Below are 10,949 nucleotides of genomic sequence, written 5' to 3'. Positions count from 1 at the left end.
ACTCAGTCACCTGTGGTGTCTCAAGTTCAGGGTTCCTCACTTGGGGTGGGTGGTTTTGTCTCCTGAGGCCAGTCAGGGATTGGGAGTAAGCATCCTTATCCTTGTCTGTGCCTGCATTACACTCTCCTGTCGTGAGCGTTTCGTCAGCCTAATTGCCCTTTTGCTTTTTACAGGATATGGAACATGGAACTCTGGGACAAACAGAGGCAAGTTCTATTCCTGTGCTCCCTCATCTTTTCTCTGTCACTGCCCAGTTTAGTCTGTGTGTCTATGACTCTGTGTGTATCTGCCCATCCACTGCCCCATGTGTCCCTGGGACTGACTGCTCTCTTGCAGCAGGTCCTCATTGGAATGGCTAGGGCCTACCCAGACATGGGTGACGAGGGTTCCCAGCTTATCTCTGTGACAGAAGATGTCCCTATCTGTGTGTGTGTCCCTTTGTCTGTCTCCCCATTGCAGGCTACGAGAACTATGGCTATGGCTGTGGCTATGGCCAGGAGAACGCCAGCAGCTATGGGTATGGTATGGCCACTTCAAACTCATGGGAAATGCCTTGCTCTGATGCAAATGCAAATGCTAGTGCCACAGGGAGCACCAGCGCCGATTCCGTTTTATCCAAAATTAACCAGCGCTTAGACGTGTCACACGTGGAGACAGACATGATGCAAGGAGGCATGTACAGCTCAGGAGGAGAAAGGTGAGTGGGGCTCCTGGCGGGACCACCTCCCTCCCTCCCATGGTGCCTCCTCTCTGAGCAGGCCTGCTGCTCCCCCACCCCTAACCTGTCTCCTCCTGCTTGGTCAGGAAAGAGCCCCTCTCTGAACCTCCCAGGTCTTGCTGTGCCGGGGGTGGGGGGGAGCTCCAGTCTCCTCACATGCGGCTGGGGAAGTGTCTCAGGAAGCAGCAGCAGGAGCCACCCTCAAGGCCTTGCCTCCTCTGGTGTCAGGGTGGGCACTTTCTGGATGCACGTAGGCACCTAAGGGGCACTGTGGTCCCTGCTGTGCAGACGAGGACAGCGGCGAGTATGGGGGTCTTAGGGCTTGTGCTCGGTCCACCTGGCTGCAGGTCGTTGCAGGTCCCTGTTAGGTACTGGCGTCTCAGCGGTGCTGTGGCTCCCAACAAGGGTCTTTGGAGAGGAAGATACACATATATCCCCCATGGAGTGGGGGAAATGGGCTCTGGCTGACAGATGGAGAGAGCGGAGTGAGGAGAGGCCAAGTGTGGCCTCCAGGGCCACTGCTGACTTGCAGGGGCTCTGCAGCACCCGCCCTGTGAGCTGCGCGCATGGAGCTGAGGCACCAAAGGCAGGGTGGGTTGGCCTAGTGGCTCAGTGGCGCCTGAGCTCTGCCTGACTGAGAGGCTGAGGTGTGCGGCCGGCACTCCAGAGTACGTATGAGGGTGAGCAGGGCTGGAGCTTTCCCTGGAGCTGCTGTGCCCGGTCCTTCCTGGCTTCCCAGCTGTCAGGTGGAAACATTTCCGTGAGGAGTTAGCCCCAAAGTCTCTCAGTGCCTGGGGTGGAATGGGCTGCAGCTCAGGTGACGTGCCCCTCCTGGGTGGGACGTTTGCCTGGGCTCCCTGTGGCTGTGTGTGGGTATAATGTTCTGCCCCTGACTCCAAGGTCAGTAGGATCTGATTCATTTCTAGTCACTGGCAGGCCTGCGGAGTCTTCCTAGGGGCATGCTCCCCATCCCGAGGGCAGTGTTTCTCATGGGCACCCTGAGTCTCAGTGGATCCATCTTCATCATGCTGGATGGCCCACTTGACTCATTATATTCAGGGGTTTTGCTCGTCTCCCCAAAGGATCAGAAGCTGCTCTCAGCATTGTGTCCAGAGGGCAATAAGGTAGCAGCGGCTTGGGCCCCTGCACTGGTCAGCAGTCCTTCCTCATGGCTCCTGAGCTGGCTACATTCAAACTTAAGGCAGCAGAGTTCTTTCTGCTTCTAGAGCTCTGTGTCCAGATGGGCATTTTTGAATGTGGCACTGCAGTGGGGTCGGGGCTGGAGTGGGTTTTGCTCAGGTAGCAGCAGTCAGCTGGTTCAAGGGCTGCCCTGATATACTGACCATGTAACTCTGCAGGTATGACTCCTATGAGACCTGTGACTCAAGGGCCATGCTGAGCGAGCGCGCCCTCTACCGCCCAGGCTATGACTACAGCGAGCTTGACCCTGACATGGAGATGGCCTATGAGGGCCAGTATGACGCCTACCGAGACCAGTTCCGCATGCGTGGTGGCGGCGCCGCCTTTGGTCCTCGGGCACAGGGCTGGGCCCGTGATGCCCGAAGCGGCCGCCCGATGGCCTCAGGCTATGGACGCATGTGGGAAGAGCCCATGGGGGTCCGGGGCCAGTGCATGCCAGGAGCCCCCCGACTGCCCTCCCTCTTCTCGCAGAACATTCTCCCCGAGTATAGCATGTTCCAGGGTGCACGTGGTGGGGGCGCCTTCCCAGGCAGCTCCTTCCCTGTCGGCTCCCGCTTTGGCTTCGGTTTTGGCAACGGTGTGAAGCAGATGCGTCGCACCTGGAAGACCTGGACTCCAGCTGACTTTCGGGTGAGCAGGGCCACCCTTGCCCCACCCAGCTCTGACACCCTGGGTTGGGGGCACTAGGGACAGCCAGAGCCTCCCCACTGACTGGTGCCCTTTTCCCAACACAGACCAAGAAGAAAAAGAGGAAGCAGCTAGGCAGCCCTGATGAGCCCGACAGCAAGGCCTCCAGGACAGACGGCTCTGACAACAGTGATTCTGACAATGGTGAGCCAGCAGGCTGGCTACTGCAGTGCCACCTGATCCACCGGCTCTGGTCCACACTCATCTGCTCTCCTCTTCCAGATGATGGCACTGAGGGTGAGGCCACCGAGACAGCCGAGGCTTCCGAGGCTGTGGAGAAGAGCTCCAGAGTGGTGAGTACCTCGGCCCCTGGCTTTTCTGTCTACGAATGTGGGTGGGCTAGCCTGGGCCTCTGGGCAGGCTGACCAGGATTTGGAGAAATGGTCACTAGCCAGAACCACCGTATCCTTATAAAAGAATGGGGGCAAGCTGTCCCTGCAAGGTTGGACACTGGCTAGTTCCTGGCCCAACACAGGGTTACTCATTTAGAATCAATAGGAGTGACCATAGGCATTTTACACTTGTCTTCTGAAATTGTGTACTAGGAAGGAGAGGATGAGGAAGGGAAGGAGGAGGGAAAGGATGACAGCAAAGAGGATTCAGGTGAGTCTGGTGAGTAATCTGCTGCTCCTCTGGGTGCTCATCGGGGGAAGGGTGGTTCCAGCCTGGGGCTGGGCTAGAAACAGATTGGCTGGGGCTCTGCCTGTGGGGCTGCTGTGTGCTGGCAGGGACCACGGCTCCTCTTCTTCCCTATCTTCTCCCTATCCGCACCCCCTTCCCAGGAGAATCCCTGGAAAGCCTTGCCCCTACCTAGCACACTAGTTGTTGCCTCTGGGCATGCACTGGCCCCAGGCCCCCATGGACTCCTCCATATGAACCCATCACCTGAGACTACTTGATAGTCTTTGTTGGCGGTAGGTGGGGCACTGTGAGCCCTGGGGTCTGGGCCCCAATTACAGCCTCCCAGTATCCTCTCATGTTGGTGTTGTTAAGTGCTTGTCGAGTCCGTTCCAACCCATAACGACCCTTTAGAGGGTGTCTAAGGAACAACTGATGAGCTTGAACTGCCAACCTTGCAGTTCAAACTGACTTTGCACTAACGCATTAACCCACAGCACCACACCAGGACTCCTCATACCCTATCGTCGGACCCTTAAATTTGGCCACTGTTCACACCAGTATAGCCTCTCTTGCTTCCAACCTGCCTGTGGCTCACTCTACAGGGAGTGGGAGTACCCTGGAAAGTAAATAGTAGGCTCTGCATGTATCCGCATCCTCAACCTTGTCCATAAACCCACTCCTCACCTGGACTAAACCCCCAGCCACCTCGTGGTCAGAAGCCTGACTTGAACTGGTGCTCTGAGCAGATGGTGGGACTCAGGTCCTAGGGCCTGCTCAGTCCAGTGGTGATGGCTTCCTTTGCTCCCACAGGGGCCCTGACCACCCAGGATGAAAGCAGCCTAGCCAAGCGCAAGCTGCAGGCGGGCAAGAAAAGCCAGGACAAGCAGAAGAAGCGACAGCGAGACCGCATGGTGGAAAGGTAACCAGCTCCCCGCCTCCACCCACTGCAGGCCGCGCCAGGAGAGCAGCTGTAGCTCTGCCGCCGCGCCACGCCCTGGCTCCCTGGGGAGCCACACCTGCTCGGCCATGCATGGCCCCTGCTTCCCGCCAGGCCCAGCTCCCAAGGTCTGGCTCATCCCCTGCCCCTCTGCGGCCGCCTGGCGACCGCTGGAGTCCTTGACCCAAGACCCGCCACTGCTCGGCACCGTTGCCCAGAAGCTCCGGCGCACGAGCCCCAAAGTGCACTGGGGCCCGATGCCCCTGAGGGAGGGGGCCAGCTCATCAGAGACTCAAGGCCCAAGGCTCCCGTGCCGCCCAGCTAGCTGCCAGGAGGCCGCCGCTGCGCCCAGGAGAGACGGCAGCCCCTGTGGGCCGTGGCAGCCAGAGGCCTGCCCTGTGCCCTGCCCGCCGGCCCCGCCTGGCCAGGCTGTCTGTGGCTGAGTCCTTCACGCCCTTGGTCGGGTCTGTCTGCCCTCAGGGCTCCCGCACTGGCGCTTGCCTCCTCCTCCTCCGCCTCAGACTCTTGCTCTTGCTGGACCTTCCTGAGCCTCGCCGGCGCCCGGCCCCTGGGCTCTCCAGACAAAGCTGACCCCGTGTGGCCCAGATAAGGACGTCCGGCAGAGGTAGGGACCTGCCCCGAGGCCTCGGTGGCAGCTGGCCTCCGCCGCCCCTTGCCACGGCGGCCTACTCCAGCCCAGGCCCTAGACCCCAGGCTTCTGCTGTGGACACCAGGCCCAGACAGAGCACCTCGCCCGGGTGACTCCAGGCTGCCCTCTGGCAGGCCGGGCGGGCGCCCTCCTCCAGCTCAGACTGGTCTCTTCTCAGAAGAGGAAGACAAGGCGGCCGGGCCCAGGCCTGCTTCCCTCCCATCCCTCCCGACACCATCCCCAAGCATTCTGAGCAGAGGATGGGCTGGGCTGGGCCTCTGGGTCCCCCAGGCCCCCGAAGGAAGCTGCAGCACCTTATCAGGCCCTGCCTCAGGACTGCGCACTTCACTCCGTACCTCGGGGCCACCTGGCTTGAGTGGTGGCAGCCTGCCTTCTGGGCCCCGCCAGGGCAATGATGCCCTCTGCAGCCATTCATCGACTCACTGTCTATTGCAGCAGCTGCTGCCTTGGGCCCAGCCTTCTGTGGGAAGGAAGAACTCCTCCCCTGGCCCCGCCTTACAGTAACTGCAGACCTTCCATCCCTTTCTACGCCCCAGCCCCAGCCCCAGCCTGCCCCCCCCCCCCTGCGGGGCTACATCTCAAGAGGCCCACGAGCAGGGCCTGTCTCAGAGCCCGCAGCTGGGTTGGGTGAGGCGGCGCACCACTCCCTGGGGCTTGCACAGCGTCAGCACCCCTGTTCTCCCCCCTGTGGCAGGATCCAGTTTGTATGCTCTCTCTGCAAATACCGGACCTTCTATGAGGATGAGATGGACAGCCATCTAGACAGCAAATTCCACAAGGAGCACTTTAAGTTTGTCGGCACCAAGCTCCCAAAGCAGACAGCTGACTTCCTGCAGGTGAATCCAGAGTTAACAAGACTGCTCTTAACTCTCTTGGACCTTGAGGTGCAATGCAGTCCCCACAAACCTTGGTGTCTCTGACAGGAATACGTCACCAACAAGACCAAGAAGACAGAGGAGCTCCGGAAAACTGTGGAAGACCTTGATGGTCTTATCCAGCAGATCTACAGAGACCAGGATTTGACCCAAGGTGAGAAGGTTGTGCTCACACCTGTCAGACTGGGTCTCGTTTAGTACTCAAGACATGACCAGGCCTGTCTTCTGTTCTCCAGGGACAGGGCAGTCAGTGGGAACCACCGCAGGCCCCTCAAAAGCAATAGAGTGAGGGACTGAGGAGTTGATCTGGTTTTGCCCAATTTCCTGGCTCTCTCACAGGCACCTGGGGCCAGAGAAGACTCCCTTTTTCTTCCCCCACAGAAATTGCTATGGAGCATTTTGTGAGGAAGGTGGAAGCGGCTCACTGTGCGGCTTGTGACCTCTTCATTCCTATGCAATTTGGAGTCATCCAGAAGCACCTCAAGACCATGGATCACAACCGGAACCGCAGGGTGAGTGAGGGTTTCCAGGAGTGGCTTCTGCCTGCCCTAGAGGAGATGCAGTTGGATGGGTATTGGGGTACAAAGAGGGCCTTTCCTAACCTGGTGCAGTCAGTACCATCCCCGTGATTGGTTAGGGATTGGACCATTGTGATCTATAGGTATTCTTGGGTTGGTTTTTTTAAGTAGATTTCTGGGCTTTTTTACTTAGTCCATCTTAGTCTAGAAGTTCTGAAACTTGTTCAGCTTCATACAACATGCAAGTTTCCACTGATAGACAGGTAGTGCAAAGGCCAGGAATTGAACCTGGTTTAAGGACCGTTAGGGCATGAGATGTGAGGCCCTCCAGGTGCATAGAGGTCAATGATGAGATGAGTTAAGGTAATAGACAGATGTATAAAGTGGTAAAGGAGGGGTTGGACTTCAGAGGGTCTTGTGTGTGGGTTGGAGTTGCTAGTAACTTGCTCCTGTAGGCAGCAGAGATTTAGTGGGCTGGGTGGGAACAGGAGTAGACTTCATATGGAACTAGAGACCTGAATCTCCTGTGGAGGGAGATGTGTGTATAACCCAGAAAAGAGCCACGCCCCCACCTTGGAATGGAGAAAAGAGCTGTGGAAGTGTGTAAGCAGGAGACTGAAATTGCTTTCCCATGTATTATATTATAAATTTATATTGTCATAAATGTATATTGTGTGTGTGTGTGTGTGTGTGTGTGTGTGTATATATATATATATATATATATATATATATATATATATATATATTATAAAGCAAACAATACAGCTCATGTTGCTTTTTAAATCAGTCAAAAAAAGAGAGGAAAAGAAAAATAACTTTTTTAAGTTTATTTTACATTGTTGTAAGTGCCATCAAGTTGGTTCGACTCATAGTGATTCTGTATAGGGTTTCCAAGGAGTGACTGGAAGATTTGAACCACCAACCTGTGGTTACCAGTCCAGTGTGTCCTACAGCTCCACACCAGGACTACATACAGACTTTTTTTTTAATGTTTTATTGTGAAGTATGTGATAGTTTTCATGAGAGAACATTAGCTTTACATTCGTTTCATTGCCATGGTTACAATCCCCTCCATGCATCATCAACCAACCAAAGGGTATACCTTGCAATCCTGCCCCCCTGATCGTCAGCACACAGCCCCTCTCCCTCTCTAGGTCTGAAGTCCCCAGCTGCTCCATCTCGCCACATCATCGTCTCTGCCTCTATCTCAGGCATCACTGCTTCTCTGGGTAGGGTCCCGCTTTCCGCTCTTCTCCCTTGATGATCCCAGGGACCTCTGCTCCTAGACTGCAAAATTAATCACTCCTCTCCTTGCTACAAAAGTCTACCTTTACATTTCCAACCCTCACAATCAGTCCTGATAATAATTATTCACTATTGTATCACAAGGGATCTATCCACATTTCCTTTCATCTGCCCCTCCTAGACAAATTGGATACTACTCCGTAGAGATTCTACCTTCCTCCATGCCCTCTAGATCTAGGTTCCCTCTTTAAAGCTTATAAGCCAGTCACTTTTTGCCTTTGAACCACCCCCCCAATTTGGGTAGCCAGTGTCCAAGTTGCCCATCCCTGTCTACACTGTGTATAGATGGGGTAGGAATGATCCTTGCTGTGAAGATTTGTTCCCTCTTTTGAGCTACTGCATCCATAGCTGTAGATCAAGTTCATCAAATTGTATCAGATTACTCTTTTTTTCCTCTACTTTCTTCTTCTAGTGGAGCTCTGATCACCCAGTCCTTGAAGCCAGGTCAAGTGGGTATTATCTGCAAGTGTGGGTGTTCTTGTGCATATGCCCTCTCCTCTTATCATCTGGACGCTTCACTCTCCACTCTAGTCCTCTGTGGCTAAGTCATTGACTCTGGGCCCAAGAGTCTCCAGGTCTTGCCACACTGCTGGCCAACCAGGTCTCCACCTGGGTTCACAGGAGTCTATTGAATGTTGTAGAGCTTAGCTCGCAGCTTCATTGCTGTTTTTCCCTCACTTCCCCTTATCAGTGACTAACAGGGTCCCCAGTCAGAGCGTGTATTCCCATTGAGTCTTAGTCTTGGAAGTGGGTTTGCCCTGAGGGGACCCAACCACTTGCCTTAATGTCTCCTGGGCAAGCAGCTTGTTTGTTCTTGTAGTAATCAGTCGGACTGCCTGTATTGTTTTGTATTTTTCCCGTAGGTCTTTCTTTCAAGAAGTGTCTTCTGTTCTTCTTACTGATCCAGGCTGGTCTGCTTGTCCTTTCCAGTGGAAATTTCCCACCTCAGAAGATTCTGGATGGGGTTCAGGATTCCACCTATAGTCTTATGTAATGCAGAGGCTCTGCAGGAAGTTTCCTTCTCTGGGCACGTTGTAGCCCCATTTTAACTATTCCAATCAGTTATAAGCAGAAGACAGACTTACAAGCTTTCTACGGTGATGTTTCTGGCTATTCCTTTCTTTCCCCCTCAAGCGTCTATTTTATAATGACTGGTATGCCAGGGAAACCAAAATTCAAAAGACAGCCAAACATCTTAACATTATTTCCCCCGCTTTTCCCTATTTCAACCGTGTCTCAATCCCTGTATCCCAGAGCCCTGTTGTTCTAACATTGTGCTACATGTAGACTTTTGATTATTGAAAAACAATGTATTTTTAACTTGCTATCAGCATGCAGAAAGCAAAAATAACATGTAGAGAGAAATTAAGAAATATCTGTAGGGAACAAAGAGGAAGGTGGTGATGTCTATCTGTATAGTCAAAGGAACCGTAGCAGTTCAGGGGTTAGGTTCTTGACGGCTAAATCTGAAAGGTTGGCAGTTTGAACCCAGTAGCTATCCGTGAGAGAAAGCACTGACAGTCTGCTTCCATATGTAATGACACGGTAGTGGTGATAGTGTGTATGTAGGTTTGTATTACTGTCTGTAGCGACTGGTTTCAGTCTAAAGAACTTCTCTTAGTTGGTTATGTGCCGTGGAGTCAGAACTGACTCATAGCGACCCGGTACAGTGTTTCCGAGGCTGCAAATCTTTATGGGAGCAGAAAGCCTCATCTTTCTCCCACGGAACAGCTGGTAGTTTCGAACTGCTCACCTTGAGGTTCACAAACCGGTTCATAACCACTGTGCTACCAGAGCTCCTTAAAGAACTTCTCTTAGTATTTCTTTTAAAGCAAGTTGCCGAACAATTCTGTTTATCTGTGACTGCCTTTGTTTTGCCTTCAGTTTTTAAATGTACCTGTTTTTCTGGGTTTCGGAATTTGGGTTGAGTTTTCTCTTTAAGCACTTTGAAGTTGTTCTCCTACTGCCTTCTGCCTCTGTAGTTTCTGAAGAGAAGTCAGCTGTAACCTTATTGGGGTTCCCTTGTGATTGGTTATTCTATTGCTGCTTTCAAAATCCTCCTCGTCTTTTCTTACAAGTGAAGTAACTCATTGTGGATTGCCATGCATTTATCCTACTTAAAGATTTTGAACTTCTTGGATGTGAAGATTAGTTTTTCACCAGATGTGGGAAGTTTTCAGTCATTATTTCCCTAAGTACTTGAAAGAATGTTTCCCTTTCTTCCTCCTTATCTTTGTGTTAGGCAGCTGTTAGTTCATTTCATTGTGCCTCACATTTCTGATGTTCTTGAGCAAGATTTCAAGATCAAGAACATCATACAGTAAGAAACCAAAAGGTCAGTAAAAATACAGGAAAGAGGAGCCATCAAGGCAAGAAATCAAGTCCCTTCAGTCTCCCTCCAAAACTGAAACACATGAGCAGGTATGTAAGCTTGCTGGTGACCACATTGGTCTACTGGTGAGTTGAAGAGGGGGAAAGGCAGCAATGAAGAAATGGGATGAATTCAACCACATTCCATAGACCCTCGTTGACCTGGAGATGAAAGAGAAGAGGAAGGGCTAGTTGGTCCGAAGTGTAGTGACTCCTGGGGACTCCTGAGCCCATGGACAAGGACATAGCCACAGAGGGCTAGAGCTGAGAGTGAAGCATCCAGCTGATAGAAAGTGAGGGGAGGTGCATAAGAACACCCAAACTTGCAGATAATACCCATTTGACCTAGCCTCGATGGCTTGTAATCAGAACTCGGCTAGAGGAAGATTTAAAAATTTTTTTTAAAAATTTTTTGGTAAAGGAAACAGATGTAAATTGCTATAATTTGAGGAACTTGACCTATATTTAATGGATGTAGTTGCTCAAAATACCAACTGAGAGGGAATGAGTCTTCACGTCAAGTATCAATCCTGTTCCTACTGTCCATAGGGATGGGTAACTTAGACATTGGCTACCTAAAATGAGGTTTCAAGAGGGAGTTTAGTTTAAGAGTGGGGGGAAAGAAAGAGTCCCCACTGAATAGTTTTCATCTTGTCTAGATGGGTCTGATGAAAAGAGATAGGGATGGTAAGATTCTTATGATTCAATAGTGAGTAACTGTTATCATAACTAATTGCAACTGTCACAACTGTAAAGGTAGAAGTTTTGTAACAAAAACGAGGAGTAGTTAATCTAGAAACAGAAACCTAGGACCATCGAGGGAGAAGAACACAAGCGGAACGTGGGACCCTATCCAGAAAAGCAGCAACAGCAGAGATGAGAATGTGGAGAGAGGGAGCAGCTGAGGACTCTGGACTTATGGAAAGAGAGGGTCTGGGTGCTGGTGGCCAGGAGGCAGGATTACAGAATGTGCCCTTTCGTTGTTTAAATTATTGTATATTCCTGAGTGTGTTTGTGTAAACCCCTCCCCCGCCAAAAAAAAAAAAAA

At 52.2% G+C, this 10,949-nt stretch overlaps 1 protein-coding gene across 1 annotated transcript in view; it reads left to right on the top strand.

Annotated features, from left to right (window-relative positions):
* AKAP8L (A kinase (PRKA) anchor protein 8-like) overlaps window positions 1–10,949 on the top strand; it is a 35,621-nt gene that overhangs the window by 14,097 nt on the left and 10,575 nt on the right. Inside the window, exons 3-12 of the mRNA XM_006876817.1 lie at window positions 174–206; window positions 460–697; window positions 2,077–2,548; window positions 2,653–2,749; window positions 2,828–2,898; window positions 3,151–3,217; window positions 4,037–4,145; window positions 5,528–5,669; window positions 5,757–5,862; window positions 6,090–6,220. Coding sequence (XP_006876879.1) covers window positions 174–206; window positions 460–697; window positions 2,077–2,548; window positions 2,653–2,749; window positions 2,828–2,898; window positions 3,151–3,217; window positions 4,037–4,145; window positions 5,528–5,669; window positions 5,757–5,862; window positions 6,090–6,220 — 1,466 coding nt within the window. The remainder of the gene's footprint in view (window positions 1–173; window positions 207–459; window positions 698–2,076; window positions 2,549–2,652; window positions 2,750–2,827; window positions 2,899–3,150; window positions 3,218–4,036; window positions 4,146–5,527; window positions 5,670–5,756; window positions 5,863–6,089; window positions 6,221–10,949) is intronic.

The sequence above is a fragment of the Chrysochloris asiatica genome, unplaced genomic scaffold (genome assembly GCF_000296735.1).
Source record: "Chrysochloris asiatica unplaced genomic scaffold, ChrAsi1.0 scaffold00417, whole genome shotgun sequence".
NCBI classification, from domain to species: Eukaryota; Metazoa; Chordata; class Mammalia; order Afrosoricida; family Chrysochloridae; genus Chrysochloris; species Chrysochloris asiatica.
This window is presented reverse-complemented; position numbering and strand designations above follow the sequence as displayed.